The sequence below is a fragment of the Ambystoma mexicanum genome, chromosome 3q (genome assembly GCF_040938575.1).
Source record: "Ambystoma mexicanum isolate Mex_15411 chromosome 3q, UKY_AmexF1_1, whole genome shotgun sequence".
NCBI lineage: Eukaryota > Metazoa > Chordata > Amphibia > Caudata > Ambystomatidae > Ambystoma > Ambystoma mexicanum.
Window position 1 is genome coordinate 1,164,973,806 of NC_090926.1, and position 25,624 is coordinate 1,164,999,429.

Sequence of the window (25,624 nt, forward strand, 5' to 3'; positions counted from 1 at the left end):
GACCGCTCTAGAATATTTCGAGTTGGCCAAGTATTTTTCAGTTTGTTCGTCCAGATGAGTCTCTTGAAGAAAGACTACATCAGCACCACTCCTCCACAATCTTGCTAGAACCTTGCGTCTTTTCACAACATTCCCAATCCCCTTAACATTCCAAGAATCAAATGTTAACGCAACCATAACTCCCAAATTAGAACAGTATCATAGGGGCAGTAACCATCAAGATCAGAGGCAGAGTTCCAAAAAATAAAAACAAAGTGCATAGACACAACAACAACAAAACATTTAAACGAACAAACAGATAGAAAGTGCAAGCTTTGCACAAAAAAACCAGTCCGATAAGCAGCGGACCTAACGCATGTCATATTATATACATCGAGTAAACCATTCTGAACCATACCCACCAGAGACGAATCTCCAAGCCTGGTTTTTAATTCCCTAAAGGTTCACTTAGCTGCTCTTTCAGCCTACACTACGTCACAGCAAAAGGCGTTGTGGTGGAAAATATCAGTTATCAAGGCTTTCATGGAAGGGGTTAAAAGGATTTACCCCCCCCCCCCATTTGTAACCCAGCTCCCGGATGGTACTCAAATGTGGTTCTGACTAGTCTCATGGGGTCCCCCTTTGAGCGTATGCACAAGGACAGCCATTCTTGTGGCTATGACTTCTATTAGAAGGGTTGGTGAACTACAGGCCCTTTCAGTACTAGACCCTTCCGTTACTGTTCAGAGATAAGGTGGTTCTGCACACTCACCCTCGATTTGCGCCTAAATTTAAGTTCCACGTGTACATATCAATAGAACTGCCCACTTTTTCCCAGAACCTCACTAACCTGGCCGAAAGGAGCCTACACACGTAGGATGTGAGCAGGGCTGCCATGTTTTACCTGGAAACAACAAAACCACTTTGGAAGACCAACCAGTTTTTCGTTTTAGTGGCAGTTGGCAGAGAAGGGGATCCTGTCTCTAAGTCACCTATCTCAAGGTAGATAGCCATGCATCACACTTTGTTTCTCTCTTGCTAAGAGAGAACTGCCCTTCAAGCCTAGAGCACATTCTACTCAAGGTATTGGGGCTTCCATAGCATTCATTGCAAATGTTCCCCTAGAGTCCATTTGCAAAGCGGCAACCTGGAGTTCTGTACACACTTTTACAAAACACAATTGCCTAGACACTCATTGTAGGTCTGATTCTCAGGTGGGACAAGCAGTACTAAGACATCTTTTCACTACTGTTCCTTCTCACAACCCACCTCCAACTCCAGGTACTGCTCGCTAGTCTATGCACAGAATGTGATTCTAAGTACATTAACAAGCATCAGAAGACCTGCATTGCTCACTGTTATAGCATTCCTGATGATTGTACCTGCTTAAATTCACATGCGCCCACCCTTCCTCCCCGCTCGGCTGGAAGGAACATAGACGTCTTACTACTTTCTCTCTTATGTACTCTCACGTTGGCCTTGGGCTCCCTCATGGCAGATAAAATACATTCGGAGGGACCTCGGCGCGTGAGGGATTTTGGGTACACTACACGTCACAGCAGGGATAGTGTTGCAGACACACCTATGCCGAGGTCCCCTTTCGATCCTCGAAAGACGAGATGCAATACTCTGCGGTTACCACTGGATGTCGGAACATATGCACAGCATGTGAATCTAAGCAGATACAATCATCAGGAATGCTATTACAGTGAGTAATGCATGTAATATATAGTTTTGGGCCTTACAATATGGAAAATATAACTTTATAAGTACTTAATGAGGTTATTTTACCGGTCATGGCAACAGGCCCAATCCCATTTTAGAGCTTTGTTTTTAAATCAATAGGAGCCCAAGCCCTCAGACCGTTCTGGGCACCATGCCAATCTAGAAAAAAAGACCTTGTTCTTCACTCTATATTCAGGTAGAGGTTTAACCCTTTAAGTGCCATGGGATGGGTTACCCGCATCCCACCTAACCCCCCCCTCCCAAAGTGCCAAGGCCTTTTTTGGTGATTTCGGTATGTCGCCATTCAATGCCTTGTAACCTTTTTGTTACATGAGAGATATCTGCAAAATTTTGCCCCTTTTTCCCACATGTAATCTTAGGTTGCTGTAGGGGGGGTGAGAGAAAATAACCAAAAAGGGCGAAAGTTTTGGGTTTTTTCGAAAAATGCTAATAAAATGATGTACAAAGAAGCCTGTGGTTTTTTCCTTGTAAGAGCTAGGAACAAATGGTTTGCCATGCTGAATTCCCCGATTTCCTGGCTTTCAGGAACAGGTTGAGTGGAAACATTGTTTTTTTATTTTGTTGTGGTTATCAACCGTTTTGTGAGAGGTAGGCGATTTTGGCAATTTTTACCAATTGTACATGTGTGGACGGAATGGATGAAAAGGGTAGGAAAGACGAATTGGAAGACATAAAGGCATACATTTCTGAAAAGTAGACAAAATTCTAAGTTTAGGAAGTGATGATTTGCGCAGGTCAGGCAACAACTAGGTAGAGTAAAATTCCATAGTTTGGGGAAAAAGCAGGAAAATGACTGAAAAAAAGGTATGTGGTGGACATGGTTGGCTTGGTACGGCAATGGCTTCTATGAATTTTGAGCAAAACAATGCTCCACACATTCCCACGACTTTTGCGGTTAGGAAATCACATCTTTTGTAGTTTCACAAAACGAGCAATACCACAAGCCAAACACTGAGCCCATGGTACACAGGAGTTTTTTGCTTGCAGCCTGAACAGACGTTCTTAGCATGTGTAAATCTGGAAAAGTAATGTGGTGAGGAACGGCAAGCATACATTTTTTGAAAGAGCACACGCAGACCTTTTCAAGGGTAGGTGACTTGTGCAGGTTACAAAAGTGTATGGTGCCTAAAGCAACGACTAAATGTAGGACACATTTGGGAAATGAAAATGTTGTGTGACAAAGGGCACCAGCAAATGGGTCGAAACGTTATGAAAACCATGCAAACACAACAAATGTCATACCTTCCCACGATCCCACCGGTGACCCGATGAAAACGATACCTCACATTTGTAGGTGAAGCTACCTGGGCGCCAAAGGGAAAGCCGAAAATGCGGCTAACCCCAAGTCTTTTCGGACAGCAGAATTTATGGAATTCTGCTGAAGCGCACACCATACAGATATGGGACTAGGGTGTCCAAACCACCATGGAAAACTGGGAACCCCGTGCATTTCTGAAAAGAGGACACCGGTGGGAATCCACAGAGGTCTGACTTGCGCATATCACCCCAGAATTTAATACCCACAACCCCTGGCAAAGTCCAAATTTGGGGGGAAAAAAATTCAATTTCTGCACATTTTACTCTGGTCACCCACCGAAACACGCCGCCAACAACACATGGCCTACCGTCCTGATGAAAATGGTACCTCACATGTGTGGGTGCACCTACCGGGGCGCAAAGAGCGAAGCCGAAAACACAAGTAATCCCAGCTCTTTTCGCACAGCAGGATGGCAGTATTTTGTCTCGTGTGCACACCATACAGATTTGGGCCTAGGGTGTCCAAGCCACCAAGGAAAACTGGGAACCCTGTGCATTTCTGAAAAGAGGACACCTGTGGGAATGCACAGAGGTCTGACTTGCACTAAGCAGCCCAGAATGTATTACCCAGAACCCCCGACAAAGTGAACATTGTGTTTTTTCCGCACCAAATATCACACTTTGTCGCGCAAGTCAGAGCTCTGTGCATTCCCATGGGTGTCCTCTTTTCAGAACTGCATGGGGTTCCCAGTTTTCCTTGGTGGCTTGGACACCATAGGCCCAAATCTGTGGGGTGTGCGCATGTGCAGAATTCCTGAAATTATTTCTGAAAGAATTCCCCGAAGTCAGGCTTCAAAAAGTGTCGGAACTGTGGTTCCAAAATGTCCATTACGGATCCGCACGATGTTTGTCTGTGGTGCCTCGGTGAAAGCCAAGCCACCGACGATTGCGATGAATGCCAGTCCCTAACTTTGAAGGCCTTGTGGGAGTGGAAGAAGTTGTTGTTGGTAGGTAGGGTTGCTAAACCCCGTAAGTCGAAATCTACTGGCCTTTCGACCAACGATTCGAGGGGCGACTCTATGCGTCGGCATAAGTCCAGGGGGGTCTCATTCTAGGAGTGGGTCCCGCCATTCCTCTGCCTCTTCGAGGCATTCACGGAAGTGCCGTCACCAGTCGTCTTCCTCATCAGAGACTCCGCCAGACGGCATGTGGCTTGTCCCAGAAAACACTTGTGGCCGGCCGAATGGGATGAATTCTGCTGGCAGATGACGATTTGCGAATCGCAGGGCACCGTTCCATCCGCGCCTTCGAGGGAAACCGGCAAGGAACTCGCTAGAGCCACCACTCGCACGCCTTTGGGCTCGGGCGGTCGGCGTGATCGGGAACCATCACGGTCCCGATCGGACAAGGATGATCGCCACCGTGCCTGGTCCAGGTCCCGGTCCACGATGCCGTTGAGACCCTTGGTGTTTGTGAGGCCTTCTAAGAAGGCATCAACGCCATCGGCGCCATGTCCGTCGAGGGACTCTCTCGAGGCTCGGGCTCCGAGGAAGTAGTCGACGCCATCGGCGCCTAGGCTGTCTAAGGACAAGCTCATGGCTCCAGCCTCGAAGCCGTTGTCGAAGTCGTCGGCGCCTCGGTCGACATTGACGCCACTTCCTTGGACGCCTTTTGAGTTGAATTTACCAGAGGTGCCCAGAGAGCTGGAGAAGCTCCGAGAAAGGCTCTCGGCAAGTCTGTGCAGCCTATGTTTGACCCATACTCTGTTCCTCCTCCTAGGGTGGAATTGTTCCAACCCTTAGAGTACATTTCAGAGGTGGAGGAAGGGTCTGATGAGGAGGGGGGGTTATGCCTCCTGAGGTTCCTGATGACCTGTTGTCTTGTCATGTCCAACTGGAAGACCTTCGTCAATCTTTACATGACGCCAGTGGTCTCGATACCTCTCCGGAGGTTGAGTTTGGCAGGCCTGAGCCTGGTACACATGCTGACTCCTCGTACAGGCACCTAATGTCGAGAGTGACTGAGTATTTGGGGTGGTCGGCTCCATCTGCTAAATTTCTACAGGATGATTTTACAGACATCCTGGATCAAGGTCCACTCACTGACCCGGTGTTGCTATTTCATATGGCGTTGCAAAGAAGGGTGGTGGCGGCTTGGACTGCTCCAGAGAGTCTCCCGGCAGTGAATAAGTCGTTGCCAAAAAAATACCGCCCAGCCAGTGGTGACCGCTGCTACTGGTCTACGCACCCTACTCCGGAGAGTTTGGTGGTGCAGGCAGCTATGGCCCCAGCAAAGCAGGCTGCGTACCCTACTATCCCGCCGGATAGGGACGACAAGCGCTTTGATGGTTGGGCAAAGGTGTTTTCTTCTGGGGGCTATGACTTTAAAGGCAGCCAACTCCGTTTGTGCCCTGGCAAGATTCACTCACACTCTGTGGAATTGTGTGCCTTTGGTGGCTGAGCATATTCCCAAAGGGGAGGAACAGGATGGTTTTCTAGCCCTCGTGCAAGATGGCAAGGATGCCATGTGTGAATCTGTTCAGTCGGGTCTGGACTTGGCAGACTGGGTCAGCCGGTCCATGGCTGCGAGCACCGTGATACGTAGGTTTGCGTGGTTTCGGAAGTCGGGGGTTTGCTCTGGATGTGCAATCCCGGCTCCTCAACATGCCCTTTGATGGTGTCCATCTTTTTGGCAGCAAGGCTGACGGGCCTTGAGAGGTTGAAGACCTACAAAGCTGCGGCAAAGTCTTTGAGCACAGCAGTACGTCAACCTCCGCCTTTTCGTACTAGGGGACAGCAATTGAGGGGAGGTTCCTTTCGATGATACTCTTCCTTTGGTAGATTGAGAGGAGCTGCCAGTCAAAAGGGCCAACGTAGAAGTACCAGAGGTGGACATCAAGGTACTCGGTGCCAAAGCCGCTCTGGCAGTTGCCTCCTTGCCCTGAGGCACTGCCGCAGCTGCTTCCGCTCTGTCATGAGGCTGTGTCCCATGGTTCACTGGTTGGGGGAAGGCTGGCGCAGCATCTTGTAGAATGGCGTGCCATTACTTCAGATGTGTGGGTTCTGGAGATCATAGCCCATGGCTACTGTCTTCCTTTCTGACAGAGGCCACACGACAATCCACCGGGGAAGCTCTTGTGAAGCGTCCGGATCTGCTCCTTGCGCAGGAAATCCTATCCCTGCTGGAGAAAAGCACCATAGAACTGGTGCCTGTAGCGGAGAGGAACAAGGGATGGTATTTGTTTATCCCGAAAAAAGACCGAGGATTGAGAACCATCATGGACTTGCTTAGTTTGAACAAGCTCCTCAGGAAGGACAAGTTGAAGATGGTTACTCTTTCTCATGTCCTCCAGGCCCTTCATCTTCTGGATTGGTTGGTGTCTCTGGACCTCAAGGATGTTTACTTTCATGTGACAATTCATCCCAAGCACAGGAAGTACCTTTTTTCAGTTTCGGGTCCTGCCGTTTGGATTGACCTCCGCCCGAGGGTCTTCACCAAAGGTGGCAGCATATCTCAGGAAAGTGGGGATTCACGTCTACCCCTACCTGGACGATTGGCTGATCGGGGCCTGTTTTCCCAAGCAAGCCCTGGATCATCTGTCCGTCACCTGCCACTCCCTTCACAAGCTGGGCTTCTCCCTCAATTTAAGGAAGTCCCATGTGACACCTACACAGCGGCTCCAGTACATCGGAACAGTGCTCGACACATCCCTGGGGTTGTGTTCGCCTCCCCAGGTGAGGGCTCATCGCATTCTGCAGACGGTGGACAAATTTCAACGTGTCCAGAGTCTCCCGGCGTTCGAATTCTTGAGGTTGCTCGGCCTCATGGCATCCTGCATTCTCCTGGTGCCAGAGGCCAGGCTGCGGATGAGATCTCTGCAGTGGGCTCTCAAGATGCAGTGGTCGCAGTTCTCCGGCAGGATGTCTGATCCTGTTCAGATTCCGCCCTCGGTCGCACAGGATCTTCTGTGGTGGGCCGTCAAAGGCAATTTGATGGAGGGTGCTCCATTTTGGCAACCGTGGCCAGAGATAAAGAGCGTGACGGACACATCCCTCACGGGTTGGGGGGCTCCTGCCAACTAGTTGACGGCCAACAGCCATTGGCCTCTGTCAGAGTCCAGACTCCACATCAATCTGTTAGAGCTGCGGGCTGTCAGGCTAGCCCTGAAAGCTTTTCTGCCGTCTGTGCGGGGGAAGAATGTCCTGATTATGATGGACAATACAGTGGCCATGCACTACCTCAACATAAAGTGGGGGTGGGGCAGAGGCAGGGTCACTCCAGTTGTGTAGGGAGGCGATGCAGCTCTGGTTCTGGGCCATTCAGCAGGAAATTTCGATCTCAGCAGTTCATCTGGCCGGAGACGAAAACGCTGTGGTGGGCGCTCTTGAGCAGGCAGAGCACGGTCTCTCATGAGTGGGAGCTGCCTCTGGACGTTCTGTTGGAGATCTTTGCCCTTTGGGGAACCCCGGAAGTGGATCTCTTCGCCACCAGTGTCAACCGGAAGTGCGAAAGATTCTGCTTGCGGGAATTTCCTCCAAGAGGAGCCTTAGGGGACGAGTTCGTAGTGGAGTGGTCCTTCCCATTGCTGTACGAGTTTCCTCCAGTACCTTTCATTCCGCTGGAGTTGCGGAGGTTACGGAGGTTTGGTTCCCGGATGATCCTCATTGCTCCGGCATGGGCCAGGAGAGCGTGGTACCCGGACCTTCCCGACATGTCCATCTGCCCCTTCACGCTTGGTATCTGAAAGGTTGAGGTATAAGGATTGGGACCTCCCCGAAGACGTGATGGAGGTGTTGCTTTCGGTCACACATGTGAGGTACCTTTTTCATCGGGACACCAGTGGGAACGCGGGAAGGTATGACATCTGTTGCCAACGTGTTTCGGTGAGTGGACAGAGGGAAATTGGCTGGAAATAAATACAATTCTCAGAAATTTTGCTCTGGCCACCCATCGAAACACTCCGCCAACAACACATGGCCTACCTTCCCACATCCCCACACGTGTCCCGATGAAAAAGGTACCTTGCTTGTGGGTGCACCTACCTGGATGCAAAAGGAAAAAGGCTACACCACTTGTAACCCCCAAAGGGTTTGGGGAGACAATCTGCAGATTTGGGCCTAGGTTGTTCAAGCCACCAAGGAAAATGGGTACCCCATGCATTTCTGAAACGAAGACACCCATGGGAATCCAAAGATGTTTGACTTCCGCAAATCTACCCAGATTTATACCCACAAGCCCCGCCAAAGGCCCACATGGGAGAAGGGTGCCCAAGGCCAGGGACAATACCGCCGACTTTGCTTGAGCTCTGGCAGACCTGCGTTACAGCTTCTCCCCACCAGGGAGTCCGGGCAGTGTGCCAATACCTCCCCGAAGGTAAAAGCTGTAATGCAGCCCTGTCACAACTCGAGGACGGTTGGAGGTGATGTCCCCTGCCTTGGACATCCATGTACCATGTGGGTGTAACGTCCCCTAAGCACAGCGGCAGCTCCAGGGAGCCCGGGCAGGATGCCTATTCCTCCCCGGAGGTGACATCTGTAACGTAGCACAGCCAGAGGTGCAGCCTGGGTTTACAGACGTACAACCTACATGAAAGACATCCGCTCCCAGGGAAACACCAATGTTCTGCTTGCATGGGGGCAATTTGTGGCCTGCCCCTGCAATTGTGTCCCAGCCCACCAAAATATCTGCCCAGACAGCCCATTCCCACCCACACCACCAACAATCCAGCCCCAGTCTCACCCACCCCACTGACAGTGGGCCCAAACCATAGAATAATGAAAAACAGTACTCCCATAACGTTGCAGCTGCTCGCGTATAAAAAGCTGTAAACTAAACAAAAAACGTCACCTACGGTTACCCCAGCAAAACAAAATCTACACTCGTACTTTCCAATCATGCCCCCCCCCCCTGCAAGCCATCCCTGGTGGTCTACTGAACCTCATTCCCCCCAGTGAAAACACATTTGCCTCTTCCTACAGGCAGAAATATGCCCCCAGGGAGGGTTGCATGAGGTGCCCCCCCACACTCCATTTGGGTGGGGGGAGAAGCCCACCTCAAAACGTCAGACAGGCCCCCCAATGGATGGGGCAGTAAGGTTTGGGCACCCTGGAGCAGATTGGCACACCAATGTGCCCATCTGCACCAAGGGTCGTTTGGTAAACAAAGAGAACAAATGTGAAAATGGTAGACTGCAGAGGGGGGGCTGAGGGACACCCTAAACCGCTGGGGAACTTTGAAATGTAAAGGGGAGTGCACCTCTTCATCCCCACCCCAAATGGGGGCAGGCCATCTCATGTAGCGATCCCGAGGGGCAGGGGGGGCATAAAGAAGGGAGCCTGTCATGCACTCCTCCCAGGGGTCAGGTGTCCATTACTAGGAGCAGATATCTGCCCCCAGGGAGGGCTGCACGACTTAGACCCCACTCCATTTTGGGAAGGGGGGGGTGTAGAGGGCCACCACCCCTTCCCATTACAAAATTCCCTGGTGCTTTGGGGTGCCCCACAGCCCTCCCTAAAATGCTGTCTGCCATTTTCACTTTTTTGCTTTGATACCCAACTCCCCTTGGCGCAGATGGCCATAATTCTGCCCCCAGGGGCCCTAAACCTACTATCCCACCCATTGGGGGACCCAGTTCGATATTTTGCGGTGGCCCTCTTCCCCCCCCGCACCCTAAATGGGTGGAGGGGCACCTCATGCAGGCCTCCTTGGGCCTCCTACGAACGGCTGCGTGAGGTACACCCCCCCCCCCTCCATTTGGGGTGGAAGGCGGAGAGGGCTACCAAAAAAATGGGGGACAGGCCCCACAGTGGGTGGGGCAGTAGTAAGGTTTGGGCACCCTGAGGGAGATTGGCACACCAATGTGTCCATCTGTGCCTAGGGAAGTTTGGTAAACAAAGAATAAAACTACACTTTAGGAGGGGCTGAGGGACACCCTAAACCTCTGGGGAATTTTCTAATGTAAAGGGGGGTCGCCCTCTCACCCACCACACCAAATGTAAGGGGGGCATCTCAATCAACCCTCCCTGCGGCCGGTTAAGAGGGGGGCATCTCATGCAGCCCTATCTTGCGTCTAATGCCTCTTCCTAGGAGCGGATAACTGACCCCCAGGGAGGGCTGCATAACATTACCCTCAGTCCATTTTGGGTGGGGGGGGAGAAGGGACACCACCTTTCCATAAGAACAAGTCCTGGTGGTCTGGTGGGGCCATTCCTCCCTTTTCCACTTGGGGTGGGAGGGAGAGGGCCACCACCCTTTCATATAACAAAAGACCTGGTGGCTAGTGGGCCCCCACCCCCATCCCTGTTTGGTTCGCTTTTTATTATTCTTTTGTTTTTTATTTGTCCCCTTCCCTGGGGGCATATGATCACCCATCTGCCCCCAGGGGTCTTCATACCTGTGGCCCCATGCATTGGGGCCTCTGGGGGGGGGGGCTGCTTACCTAGTAAGCCGCCCTCCCTCCCCCCACTTCTAAAAGGGATCCCTGGTGGTCTAGAGGGCAGTGCTGGCCACGGATTGAGCGCTCTGCGCCTGTTCCGTGACCAGCAATGCTTTCACACAAGGTGTCGTTGGAAATGGGAGAATCTCCCCTTTCCAATGACACCTGCCTTGATCTCCGGCTTGAAATACCGCCAGAGATCAAAGCAGAGCAAGGTGGACCCTCATCTTTTGTGTTCACCGCGACAGCCAAAAATGCTTTCACTTTAATGTCGGCGTGCATTACGCATGCCGAAGTGAATCTGAAGGTAATCCAGCCCCTGGGCAGTTAGGAGGGCCCATAGGTCATGATTCACATATGAACATTCAAGTGCATATCATATACTTGTCATCAACTTTTGGCGATAAAGTGATAAAATCTCAATAAAATCTCAATCAGACTATAACCTGCACTGTAGATAACAAATGTCTATCGCAAGCATTGTTGACCCCTTAAGTGCCAAGGGCAAGCTATCTCGTCCTTGACATTACCTCTGTGTTGCCAAGATAGCTTGTTCTTTTTGGCACGTCATTTTGTCCAATCCCTGCTAAGCAGGGATCGCACAAAACTGAAATCCAGAAGGTACGTTTCCTTCTTTTTCTCCCTCGATCTGCAGCCCTATTGAGCCGTTCAGATCGAGGGAGGTGTTGTTGGATAGGGGAGACTCTCCCCTTTCCAGCAACACCTTTTTGAAGCATTGCTGGTTGTGGATCGGGCACAGAGCACTCGATCCGCGCCCAGCAATGCCACTAGACAACCAGGGATTGGATTCCCCCTGGCCCCCATAGCACTGGGCCACATGTATTGGCCCCCCCTGGGGGCATATGGGTGGCCATCTGCCCATAGGGAAGGGGCCAGAAAGAGAAAAAAGTAATACAAATTTGATTTGGGTGAGGTGGGGTGGGGCTGGAGAGGCCACTAAACCACCATGGATGTTTTTTAGTGGAAAAGGAGATGGCCCAGATGGCAGACAGCCACCCAAGGCCTGGAACATCACCCCTGACAAATCCTGAAGCGCTGGCTCTACTGTTATAGAATTTTCCTCTGGGAAGCGATGGGGACACTGCCGGGGCTCCCTGAGACAGCCACTGCTCTTGGGGATGGTCGCCCACTATGGAGACAGCAATCCAAGGCTAGGGACATTACCCCAGTCTATCCTGGAGCTCTGGCTGGCCTGCGTTACAGCTTCTCCCTGCGGGAAAATTCAGGGTCCCTCCCGGGGCTCCCTGGGACTGCCTTTGGACTTGTGGATGGTCTACACTTTTTCTTTTCCACCCCGGTTGGTGCACCCACACATGTGAGGTACCGTTTTTGTTGGGATACCTGTGAGACATCTGTGGATTCCCACGGGTGTCTTCTTTTCGGAAATGCATGGGGTTCCCTGTTTTCCTTGGTGGATTGGACACCATAGGCCCAAATCTGTCGATTGTCTCCACAAATCCTTTGGGGGTTACCAGTGGGTTAACCTTTTTCCTTTGCGCCCAGGTAGGTTCACCCACACATGTGAGGTACCGTTTTCTTCTGGACACCTTTGGGAACGGGGGACGGTAGGACATGTGTTGTTGGTATTGCGTTTCAGTGGGTGGGCAGATGGAAATGTCTTAAAATTGTGCTTCTGTTCAGCACATTTTTTGACTTTGTCGGAATTAATTCTGGGGCGATTCACGCAAGTCAGACCTCCGTGGATTCCCACGGTGTCTTTCTTTTCAGAAATGCAACGGGTTGCGCGTTTTCCTTGGTGGCTTCGACATCCTAGGCCCAAATCTGTAGGTTGTCCACAAGAGCAAAATCTTCTCTCCCGAAAGACTTTGGGTTACCACTGGTTTAGCCTTTTCCTTTTTGTGCCCAGGTAGGGGCACCCACACATGTGAGGTACCCTTTTCATCGGGACACCTGTGGCAACGCTGGAAGGTAGGACAATTGTTGTGTTTGCGTGGATTTCATACCATTTTCGAACATTTGCTTCTGCACTTTGGCACACAACCCTTTAGTTTCCCAAATGTGACTTATATTTAGCTGGTGCTTTAGGCACTATAAACTTTTGTTACCTGCACAAGTCACCTACCCTTCAAAAGGTCTGCCTGTGCTCTTTCAAAAAATGTATGCGTGCCATTCCTCACCACATCTTTTTCCTTACTTACACATGCTAAGTACGTCTGTTCATGCCGTGAGCATAACAAGCCTGTGCAAAATGGCTCCGTTTTTGGCTTGTGTTTTTTAATGTTGTTTAGGAGAATTCTCGTGAATGTGCTAATTCCCTTCACCCTAGAGACCCCCAGCAACTTTGCTGGATTTTGAGGACTTGATTTTTTTACCTGGCAAGAGTTTGCGCCTTTTTCCCCACCCATGTATTTTGGCATGTTTTATACTGGTGGTGTTTGATTATGATAACTCCATAGGCATCTTTTCATGTGTGTTACACGGCAGTCTAAGTGCAGTGACATAGGGATGTCTTTTCTTGACTTCCCAAAGATTTAAATACCTTCTCTGCGATAAGCTACTGTTTCCCAGAGAATGTAAGGTTAAGTTGACTTTACTAGTCTTTTTAAATTCCCAGACCCAGCACACACAATCTTCCTATAGAGTGCTGGAGGGGTTACCTAGTATCCCCTATGTCTAGAAACTCATGTAGCAGTCAAATGCTAGCCCTTTCTACCGGAATGACTGGTGGCAGTGGTTTTAGAACAAACTACCATGATTTTTCCCGCAATAGCTAAAAATCACGGGAGCCATGGTTTTGAAGATGACGCCTTAAGCCCCTTTGTTTAAACGGGTCCCGGTCTTATTTTTTTCCCCATTTTCTTTTTGGAAAGGTCCTTCTAGTGTTTGTCCAAACCTGGTTTGGTCCCTTTGTTTCATCGCCTTTGGAGTTCTTCAGGACTGAAGACCGCCTCTGGCGTCTGAGTGTTTGGGGTAGGCAGGAAGTGAGGGAGGTGCTTAGTCTCCTAGTAGACCCAAATGCACTCTGGCATGATTGGCTGGCTGACTGTCCAGCAAGGACAGCCACCCTGCTGGGTGAGTGGCAGCTAGGCTGGAATGAATGGGAGAAAACTGTTTAAAAGGCAAGTCTCTTGGACTGGAAGCAGAGTCGACCACTGGCACGAAAGTACCGAAAACGAGCTGGAAGAGGACGGCTGTTGCAATTCCTGGACCATTGGTTTGCTTGGTGAAGCCCTGCTGCAGGTCCAAATCCCAAAGCTCCTTTCGACAGAGAAGCCCCTTCAAGCACGACTTCTTCCTTTCAGTTGGTGGGACCAATCAACTCGTAAGCCACCTGGATACCATTCTCAAAGCTGGTTAGAATTAACCAGGGGGAAGGACACCAGCTTGTGTGCTTCAAGAACAGCTACTCGAACTGAAGTGACTCCATTTTGTCAGTGTTTTTTCGACAATCCCGTGCAGTGCACGAGTCCCCCAACGTCCTCCCTCTTGTCCCCACGACTGAGGCTCAGGAACAGTGAGATCTGCAGGAACTGCAAGGAACCAACGTCTTCAGCTGCATCTTTTGCTTCATACTAAGGTACTGTGCCAACCCGATTGAGAGAACGCTTCTCTCGCTGTGAAAGTTCATGGAACTATCCCAACTTACAGGCGTAATCAGCTTGTGACCCAACATATGATTCTTTTTCGTACAAACTACCTTTGAGAACTTTTGCAAAGACTTTACTGTTTATTTCAAGAACTGCTCTTTCATATCCAAGACACTAGTCCGTTGACTTTGGGCTAGGCCTAGGCCTATTTAACTGAATCGAGACCTCTAGTGAACTATAACTATTTGCACTGCCTAAGAAAGTATTTGCGATCTATTCTGCTAACTTGTGCCTTTTTGCTCCCATTGTAAGTAACTGAAAGGCCATTTTGCTCCTATTTCAGGGGAGCCTAATTTGTTCAGAAACTTGTTGGGTTTGCTATTGAAGTGTCTTTGTGTATAATATTAAGTTGCCTCCTTCTAGTGAATGTTTTCTAAATGATTGTGTAATAAATTAATAAGTGTTTTACCAAGGAACTTTGATTATAAGTGTCTACTTAAAAAGTATTGTGCAATGTTTTAAAAGTCTTTGTACAAAATGAAATGACTGTAGGGCCACAAGCTGGAAGGTTTGTAAGGGGCAAAGCTGCAAAGAACTCTGCAAAAGCAACCAACTGAGAGCTAGCAAGGCTATACAACAAGAGGTAAGTCCCCTTAGTTTTACAGTGCTTTTGGCATGAAGAAAGTGGTTCCAGCTGGCTTCTGTTCCTGTGTAAGTCTGCATATCCTGTTGTTCGTTGGCCTCCGTCGTGGGGACAAGAGGCAGGACGTCTGGGGTCTCTTGCACTACGAATTGAAGGTCGGCGGCAGCAATGGGCAGACTTCAGTTCAGCGGCCCTTCGCGGTTTCAGCTTCTCATGGCTCTCGCAAATAGCACCAATGCAGTTCTCGGATACCTTTATGGACTTTCCTTGCATCTGGGATCCAGCATTCTGTTGAGGTGGCTCAGCTTTGGTCAGTCCTGCTTCATGGGAGTCCGGAGGATCTTCCTGTAGATCGGGACTGATTTATAAACGAGACACTTGATTCTGGTGTCCCTCTCCATGGCAATAGGTTCCTGCAGCAGCAATGGAAGAACAGCTAGCTCCAAGAGGATGTCCAGACAAGTTCGCTTTGGGGTTGAGTGGTCCCACCAACCCACGGGGAGAAGTTGTCTTTTGCAGGGCTTCTGTTCTTCAAAACACAGGTACTCTTAGATACCCTCCCATTCTCTCATAATGTACAATAGTAGATTCGAATAATACTGAAACTTCGACCAGCCTTTACCTTTATTAGGCCTAGTGCACTAAATGCCCCTGCTGCTGAGCATTTCTTTTTTTTTTTTTTCGGTACCCTACTACTATCCGTTTCGAGACCATAAGGGTTAGAGACCAGACCAACCAAGGATAATCATTCCCTTTCTACAGAGTCAGACTCAGAAGAATGACGACTTTGAAACCCTTATCCGAAGGAGTCAAGACCTGTTTTTTTTCCAATCCAGTAAAAAAACACTGTAGGAACCCTTTCACCCCGCCCCCGGAAGAAATTGCAGACCCAAGAGCGATTATAGCCCAGTTGGCGACCGATCAGATGCAGGCCAAAGCTGGAATCCAAGAAAACCTAATGAAATTGGTTGAGTTACAAGCTAGACCCGAGGGGATATTGCAACCGTACCTAGAAGGCAAAGATTGGGGGGGGGACTTATTTTTTAATTTCGAAAGATTAGCTGATCAACTAGGATGGGAAGAAAACCTAAAAAGATGCTATTTGGGTCCTGTGTTCAAAGGTGTACTACAGACTACCTACCAACTACTCAATCTTGCCCAGAGAGTCACCATAGTATCCATCAAAGAAAGGCTCTTAAAAAGAGTGGGGAAAACTTGTAATTTCGATCGGTATAAATTGAGGACCTTTAGATTCAATCCAGGAGAAACCCCCCTGAAAATAGGCGAACGTATCAAAAACACCATAGCCCTTTGGATCAATAACACATCCTTAGAAGAGTTAATGGAAATGATTACACTAGAACAGTTCACCAATTCCCTGCCCCTTTTTTGGAAAAGGCTTTCTTACAGTCAAGTCGTCCTACCCCCATTGAAATAGCCCAAAATCGCTCGGATGCAGCCAAACACTTCCACTCGGTAAATCAAGGTGAGGAACAAAAAGATTACAAACATGCCCACTGACCCCAACCTCAAGGGGTAGACAAAGGAGGGTCATATAAAATCAAAGAATGGATACCAAAAGAGAGACTAGAAGCCACGAGATCTGACCTTTAAAACCAAAGACGAAAGTAAGAGGGAGGAACCTAAAGGAAGCGGACCACCCCCTCTTATCTGCTTTTCATGACTTGGTCACAACAACAGACCTCCAGAACACTACCCTGGTTAGTTAAATGTGTACACAGGGACAATTAAGTGTACCCTAAAATACATGTGCACATTAACATCAAGGACAAATCCTGTAATATCGTCAGCCATCATTCCTGGACTCCTCGAAGATGTTCTTCTGGGTCGAGATTACACTACCTTTTCCACTCTTGCAGGAAACTCCACCTCCCTCTAGAGAGATTTCACACCAGGACTGCTGGCACTGAAATTACTACTCCTAAAACTCTCCAATATTGGACTGGGAAAAACCAGAACCTATAAAATCGGAGGTAATTGTCATGATGCCTACCCCCGGGGACCCAGACCAAGTTCAGCAACCCCGGTAGGCATCAAGTTATTCCAAGCAAGCCCAACAACCCATGCTAGGGGCTATTTGGGTGCGGTCCTGGCGTCTATGGCGCAAGGCTCATATGGAGAGCCATAGGCGCCAGGATCATAGATTAAAACTTACCTGATGCAGACCATGCTGCAAACTAACCTGATGCAGAGCATGCTGCAAGAGCTCCAAGCCAAAAGAGGCTTGGAAGGAACTACTTTACCTAGGGACTATTTTTTTTTTTACTCAGGTGGGGCTGGGTAGGAATACTTACCTGGGACTACTTTGGAGGCTATTTAAACCACGGCCGAAGAGCAGCACACGCTTTGCGTTATTCTGCATCCAGCAGCGTAACGCTCACTGTGCCTGTTAGTCTGCATCCAGTCTTCTGCCACGCCCGCCTCGAGTCTGGAGCTCTTAGAAAAAGTGAGAAAGAAGGAGAAAAGGTTAGAACAAGAGCAATACCTTTGATCCTTATCTGAATTCCTGACCCATCGCGCCTTCGAGCTGGAAGAAAGAAGTTATTTTATGCGCGTCGCCTGCTGCAGCGCCGTGCTGAACTCACCGGCTTTCGCAGCATCTTCACATTCCACCGCATCCTTCTGCATGTTCCCGCCGCACTTCGGCACCTAGGGGGAAGACAAGAACAGCAAGGGGACCCAAGGGAATACACAGAGGCAATATTAGTTACCCCCCATAGACTTACCTGATGTTACCACCGGGGGTACTATTCCTCTTCACGGGTCGGTGCAGCTTCCACTGCATCCTTGCTGAACCCCGGCCTCTAAGGGGAAACAAAAGGACAGCAAGGTGAAACAAAGGGACAAACAAGGGGAAACCTCCTCACCACAATAGACTTGCCTGATTTTACCGCTGGAGGCATTATTCCCCGAGACTTCATACTTTCTCTCAGCGCCTGAACAAAGGAGAAAGCAACAGGTTACATATTGACATTATTTTATCGAACTGTGTTGGATAATACAAATCCTTACCTAAATATTACCGGTTGCCTCGAGGAACTCTTCGCTAGGGTCAAGCTGCAACCTGCAAGGAATCGGACAGAGTGAAAGTCAGACAGTTGAACTCTTACGAACTACATACTTACGGCGTCTTGCCGGGAATCTGAGTCAATATTGTTCTGGAACTCACCAATTCCTTCGAGCCAGTGAAGCAACTGGTTATCTACGTGCCCCTGTGCGCAATGCAGGATGGAGCGCTCATCCATCCAAACCATCAGGTGAGACTATAAGAGGGGACATACAAGGTGATCAGTGGGAGTGGGGGGGGGTTAACGCTCAACTCCACGGGTGGTTAATTCCCTTTCTCCATTTGCAGAAGAATATTCCTATGGGCCAAGCAAACGAAGGTAGGTGGGCCAGTCCAGTCCGTCATCTCGGCACTACGTGTCACATTGGCGGAGACCGCAGCTGTCCAGTTCAGATCGCCCCTGTGGGACCAGGTGAGCGTAACAGTAATCCCTAGGCAGGAGTTAATGGCATATTTTCGAGAGACTGACAATACAACCACACCTCTACCGTCAAAAAGAGATCGGAGGATTATGCGAGAGTCTCTCGCTATATCTCGTCACTGTTCATTCCCAGGCCTTAAAAATTAAGTACCTGGACAAAGTCCACCTCGCATAGGGGAAGGATATGTGAGAAACCTGAAGGTGTCTCACTTAGGTAAGAATTAGTGCAGTCCAACTGGTGTGGGACTACAGAACACTTACATCTTGGTATTAGGTAACCCACCTTTCAATATAGATCTGTACTACACAAGTTGGTAGTGTGACTGAGCAGCTAGGCTCATATTAAGAGGGGTAATTAAATCTGTGCAATTAAACCAGTAAATAGAAGTATCCAAATAAACACTTGCACACTTAAAGTTATATAACAAATATATGTCTTTATAAACAAAGATATTTAAAGCATTCGTTAAAAAGCAGTAATTAGCTGTAACATTAATTCCAAGTTAGGGTTCAATTAGAAAAGTGAGAAATAAAGCAGGTGAGTAATTCGTTCATATGCTACACATGTTCCAGCACCCGGAGGTGACGTCATTTGGTGTCAGTTTAGCATTTATATGGTATCACTTTTGTGATATTGAGTTTTCAAGTAAGGAAAGGCTAGGGTTAGATCAGAACAGACTGATAGGTTATAAGAAGAATTAGATTCTCCCAGAGGTATGCAGGCAGTCTATTATCCCAGCATTAAAGTGTTCAACATTTAAGACCTGTGAGGGAACAAGCACTGCCAAAGCCAATAGGTTTAGTGGGAGGCTTTTAGGGAGCCAGGACAGCCAAAGTCAATGGACAAATTCAAAGTTCTGATGTTCTTCTTAGGAAAATGTTCTTAAATAGTCAGTGTTCAAAAGAGAAATCACAGCAACTCAAGAGGAGTCCCATTTCGAAAGCACATGCATTAAGGCCAATGCAGGTAAGTTGAGGTGAACTTAGTGTAAGGTTAAATTGCAAACCCAAAGATCAGAAGCACCCAAAATGGCAACAGGATAAAATACCCCAAGCCCCACAGTACCTTGAAAATGAAGAGTGTTCCCGCTGGTTGCCTTCACAATGCAATAGACCCTTGTTACTGGTCCTTGGTCGTGGTGACGAAAGGGAGGACCACTGGTGGGCTCCTGCGGCAGCTCGAGAGAGCGTCTCAGCAGCAATGGATTTCCATCGATTCAGGGTCTGTGGATTTGGGGCCTTTTTCTCAGCGCCAACGAAGAACGAAAAGCTCTGGTTAGGATTTCCTTGAATCCCTCGGTCCTGGACTCTGGACGCAGTTTTCTTGCTTCTATAGGGTCCTCTGGATGCCCACGAAGATCTGGTCGGATTCAGGCTTCAGAAGACAATAAGCTCACCAGTGGTCGAGGTACCCTGGGTATTGGGCTTCTGCAGCCTTGGAAAGTTGCAGCAAGTCCGAGGTTTCACCGAAAAAGTTTGTTTCGAGGCTAGTTGGTCCCACCAGACTAAGGGAGAAAGTCGTCCTTTTAAGTGTTTTCCCTGTCGATTCGATAACAGGGTCAGCACAGCTACAGGGCTTCTCCGGGCACTACGCAGTCCAGGGTGGTGCTGCTGGTGTCTTCTCTTCTGCTTCGGATGTTGTCCTCCAGTGGTCGACTCTGCTTCTAGTTCCACAAACCACATTTTTTAATGCAAGTTCCCATTCATTCACAGCCCTAGACTGTCAATCACACAGTAGGGTGTCTGTCCTCCAGGCCATTTGGAACTTGTTTCACTCGGGCATACCTAGAGACAAGCGACAGGGAAGTCCTGTGGGCCCTCCCTCACTTCCTGCCTTTCCAGACACCCTGTATCCTGCACTGGCTTCAGGGCGGAAGCCTGCCAAAAGCAATATTGATTGATATTTTATTTCTATCGCAATATAAACACAGGGTACTCAAACCAGATGCAAACAGAGTAAAAGCCTACAAGAAACTAACAAGAAATGGGGGGAAAAAACAAGACTGGGGAGGGGGTCGGGGAAGGGGGCCAATTTGAGAAAATGGTCACCCTTGGGCCAGGCACTGTAGCTGATGTATCAGCCTGTAGATACATGTCACTAGGTAGAAAAAAAGAAACCACTGGCTCCAGTTACTAAGTAACCCCCCAGCGCTCCACATAGGGTGGTGTGTGCTGGACCCATAAAGTAAAGGTACGTAAACATTGCTACTAGATCTTAAGACACAAATCGAAGAACTAAGGGACAATGGAAAAATGGCTTTGCTACTCCTACTAGACTTGTCGGCGGCGTTTGACTTGGTGGATCATGCAGTGTTATGCAATCACCTCGAATCTGCCACCAACTTCTTTAAAGATGCTATAGCCTGGATCCAATCCTTCTTATCTAACCGAACCATGAGTCTTCTCCACCTCAGCCTCGGCCAACCCCATCAAAATAACATGCAGGGTCCCACAAGGATCATGCGTCTCCCCCACTATGTATAATATCTTCACCAAGCCTTTATTTGACAAGTTGGATAGACTGGGCGTCACCTACACTAACTATGCAGACACCCAGATCCGAATACCCCTTTCGGGCAACTTTGAGGCAGACTCAGCCTTGGTGAACAAGATATACACCCTCATTCAGGCATGGATGGCATCCCATGGCCTCTGTCTGAATGATGAAAAAACAGAGTTACTAATCTTAGGGTCTGAAGCTAATATCCAGAAACTTAGCTCAAACTACAAAACCTTTAATATTGATAACAACCCTATCAAGGTGATGTCAGTTGTCATAAACCTAGTATTCTACCTGGACTCCTCACTCTCAAAAACCAAATCCACTCCCTTGCCTCTACCTGAAAATATATTAAAGACAAAATTCAAAGACTGCAGAACAACACCCTGAGAGCAGCCTTGAACATCCCTCACAGAGCGCACATCACCCAGTTCAGGAAAGAGGTGAACTGGCTTAAATATATCGGATAGAATCATTCTTAAAACAGCATCCCTCACTTCCAAATGCCTGAATAATCTAGCACCCCCGTACCTAATGGATAAAATTACCAGAAGAACAACTACCCGCCCCATGAGATCTGCCAACTCTTCTATGTTAGAGGTTCCTAGATTCAAACGATCAACAGCGGGAGGAGCAAGCTTCCCAGTTAAAGCTGCTCAATGCTGGAACAATTTACCATTTGACCCGAGACTAGCACAACCCTACCCCACATTTAGACATAAGATACTCAAGTGGCTTCACACCAATGACTCCTAACTGACGACTTATTCCCCTACCTTTGCGAGCTACAACTTGACCCCTTGTTTGGCCTAATCGCACAGTAATCTGGTCATCCGGGCACACATGGTTGTCTGCTCGGTCTCACTGTATTAACCCTGAGCACATGATGACATAGATATGTAAGTGGCATTTATATATGTATATATATATGTACGTACGCACTTACTGTTACCCATGCTTACGCCCCCTCGTTTCACCAAGACCATTGCTATGCATGTGATGTACCTATTATGTTGTATTTTCCCTCTTGCGCAATTACCTGCTCTATGGATTGCTGCCTTCTACTGTAACTAAGTTTTATGATTTCTTGTTTCTGTTGCGCCCGTGCACCTGAGGGATTGGTGCGCATTACCAAATAAATAAACAAATAAACGTAAGACAGTGGTCATATTACTATTCTTGGGAGGGCAGAGCATGGAGGAGCATGGGGTTTGCACGGTAACTTTGTATCTATATTGTTGGTATTGCTGTTCCAGTCCCTTCCCTAAGGGCTAGATATTACACTATCATGGTGAAAATGGGACTATGCAAAGTTGTCACCCTGGTAAGTAACTTTAAAATATTTATTTTAACAGTCATGGTTTGTTTCTCACCTCTCCTTCTCCCCCCCCCCGACCCTCTTCCTAGCGGTCTCTCTTTTGACTCCTTTTCTCCCAAGTGTTGACTAGTTTTAAAAACATGTACTTTTTGAACTCTCTTTTTACATATAGAGCTGTTTAGCTGTAAAAAAGGAGCACTTTGTCATTTTTTTTAGCAGGGGGTATGTTTTGGGGCCACTCTCTTAAAAGGCTATTTTCGTTCTCTTTCCAGGTGGAGTTAGCAACGGGTCAGTTTCCATACATAAATTGTAAGACTGACTTTGAGGTTCTTACCAAAGTCCTTCAGGAGGAACCTCCTCTGCTCCCCTGTAACATGGGCTTCTCCATGCACTTTCAGTCCTTTGTGAAAGACTGGTGAGTAGATCAAAATCTGCACCATGCAGAAATCCTAGTTCATGGCTAATGTTGCATAGGTAGATGCTGTTCTTTGTTGCTCCTTGGGATAACTTCCGCTTTGAACCCATTCAACAATTCGATGGAATTTAGAATCCAATTGTCCGCACATTTGATTATCGAAGCTACAGTCATCTGTTATTATGATATTTATTGAGCGTGGACCTAGCTTCGAGAAGCAAATAAATGCTTTACAAACGTATACAACAATACAGATGCATAACAGAGCGCTTTGCAGAGGTGGACAACAGTACAGACTCATAACAGAGTGCTTTTCAGAGGTAATATACATCAGGGGTATGATACCGAGGGGCATAGAGAGGGGTACAGCTGTTCCAGGTGGCAGAGAGGGCCGGGTGCCGATATGATGGCCTAGGTGGTGAGGAAGAGAGATTCCTTGAAGAGGAAGAGATGAGTCTGGAGTTCTTTTCTGAATTGTAGGAGTGTGGGGAGGGAGGAGGTTCCACAGTCTACGGGTGTAGGCAGAGAAGGCTTCATAGCAGACAACATGCAAAAAGGGCATTTTCAGTGTTCTTTGACTTGTATAATGACGACTCAAACACCCAGGCATATGGGTCTAAGTTTCAAGCAGGAGAAAAGTTGTGCTCATTGTTAGGAAAGATTTCTATTTTTCAAACTTTCCCTCCATAGTTTATATGGTCCCCCCCACCCTTTTTCATTTTGCTTCCAGCTTCACTTTTTTGTTCATTGTTATGGGGAAACTGATCAGTCCTCCAGACTATCAGTACTGTGAAACTGTTTCCCTTTTGAATTCTTGTACTTTTTAACCTTACAGTGTATTTCAATGGGGATACTGTAATAACGAGACCTCCACAGGTAAGTTATTAAGTATTTATTTATCTATCAAACCCGAACCCGTACATCATCTGTTCACCGCTCCTTCCTCTCACCCAACTGCCACCCCCCGAACCTCCACACCCCAACATTCTCTTTTAGAACCTAAGACAGCTGCTCGCGAAAGCACGAGCAACTACTACAGATACCTTTGTATCACCCTAGTGTTTTACACCTGGGATTTTTGCAGGCCTTGTAATTCGAGTATTTTGCAAATGGTACTCGCCTATGGTAGTGGGCTAGTAGATTTGCATGCCCTGATTTTTGGCTACTTTTATGTGCCTAAAGACAAGCTGGTGGCAGCAGATGCATATGTACAATGTTTGCATTATTTTTAGTGTGCACATTTGCGTTTACAGTGAATGGCTACGAAACGTGGCTAGTGCCCTAAAATGGCTGCACCACAAGATTTTAGCTTATTTGGCCATATTGTTCGGCCTTCTTCCTGCTTTGCCAGGTCAAGAAATCCCTTAGAAGGTCATGCACTTGCCCGGACAAATTATGTCTTTGTGCGTGTTTGTGGCCCAGGAAGGAGATGGGACTGTCTAGTGCCACTCCACATCTGTGCTAACAGAAAGTCTCTGCATTGGGCAAATGTGAAACCTGGATCTGTCCCTGATTGAACAACTAATTGCTGGTTGAATGGTGCAGATCCTTTCCATTGTGGGCTTAGACTTCTACAAGCATTTCTTGCGATCTTCGTTGGAGCGAAGAAATACAGCCTGCTGAAGATCATAAAGACAACTCCTGAAGTGGCACGGCATCCCTTTCTGCGTCGGGTCCAGTGCAGCCTTGTGTGACTACCTGATCTGATGAACCTTAACGGTGCTTCAGCCCTTGAACTAGGACAACCAGTCTCAATGCTTTCCCGAAGATCACACCCTTCTGACCCTTTTGGAAGTGTCTTTGGCCTTGCCCAGTGGACTGACCAGCTATCTTGTGGGCTACCTCATCAGAATCATCGCTGTTCAAGCCCGGAACTTCAGCGATCGCCAGTTCGTTCCAGAGGTCTCCTTCTCCCCTGGAGCATTTTCCCCCGTGTGTGGAGACCATTGCTGGACTGTTCTTCTCCAACCTGTGGTGTGTCCTGAGGAGGTCTGTATCAGTGTTTCTTGCATTTATTCACCGCCAGAAGTAGCATTTTGCAGTTACACCCGACCGAAAGAATCGTTGAACCCGCACCTCGGTGGCATCACTAATCAGAACCAATGGCCAAAGATTGAGCCCCTTGGTCACAGTGCATTTACTTGCAGATACGCAACATTTAATGCATTTATGAACCTATAGTGAATGTTTTTATATTTGTATCATGGAGACTTGTGAGATAATACTACCGGTTATATTCATTTTTTGGTGCGTTCACAAGGCCCATAAGAAAAATCTTTTATTCTAACTGTCGAAATTGAACTATTGTGTGCCATACTTTGTGGACTCATTGAGGATCCCTGACCTCACTCATCTCCTGAGAATATTCCTAGACTGCTCTCCATTTCTACCTTGATTGTGTTTAAGGTAACCCCTTAGAGTGGCCTGTTCAGTATAACTAGGGAGGCCTCCTAAAATCCACCAGGCCAGATTCTATAAATCCATCTTAACAATTTGGTGCTCAACTGTGAGGCTACGGTCTTGGGCACCCACTGTTGTTCACTGGTGTACTACTATTACTCTGTTCAAACATGACACCATAAACTATAGCTAATTGGCTGTATAACAGTTGCCTACTCTTTATAGAATGCTGATCTCAAAGTAGATCATTTGAAAACTTATTGTACTCCTACTTCCCGTCCCCTTTCCTCCATACTTGTGGGCATATCCCCCAACATGGGGGCGGACCCGAACCTTTGGCAGTGAAAAATTGAACTTCCCCTTTAAATTTAGTACGGTACGCAGGGGCGCAGCCTCAGGTGTGGGAACATCCTACAGAAGCCCTGCGCCTCACTTGAGTCCCTTTTTCTGCACAAACGGTATCGGACCTGGCAGCCAGTGCAGAGTTTTTTTTAACTTTCTGCTTGCTCCCCTTTGTTTTTCAATCTTATTTAACCTGCCTTCTGTGCCTCACATCCCCTGGAGCATGTCGACTGCAGGAGGATTCATGAGATGTGCTTTGTGCCACTCATTCCTGGCCTTGAACCCTCATGCACTCTGTCTCAAGTGCCTTGGGCCCGACCACAGCTGGGACGCGTGCACGGTCTGCAGCGCTCTCGGTCACAAGGCATTGAATAATCGGTTCTCGCATTGGAGGGAGATATTCCACACTTCTCCTCGGGCGCACCTTAAGGACTTTGTATCCAGGACATCTCGTCCAGACAAGGTAGACCCTCTGTTCAGCACGGCACCTCATCGCGGCGACCCCGTCCCG

At 48.2% G+C, this 25,624-nt stretch overlaps 1 protein-coding gene across 2 annotated transcripts in view; it reads left to right on the top strand.

The window, feature by feature from the left end:
• The window catches only part of MAP2K7 (mitogen-activated protein kinase kinase 7), an 849,076-nt gene that overhangs the window by 667,826 nt on the left and 155,626 nt on the right, over positions 1-25,624 (top strand). For both annotated transcript variants that reach the window (XM_069603992.1, XM_069603993.1), the window contains one exon: positions 22,229-22,371. In XM_069603992.1, coding sequence (XP_069460093.1) covers positions 22,229-22,371 — 143 coding nt within the window. The remainder of the gene's footprint in view (positions 1-22,228; positions 22,372-25,624) is intronic.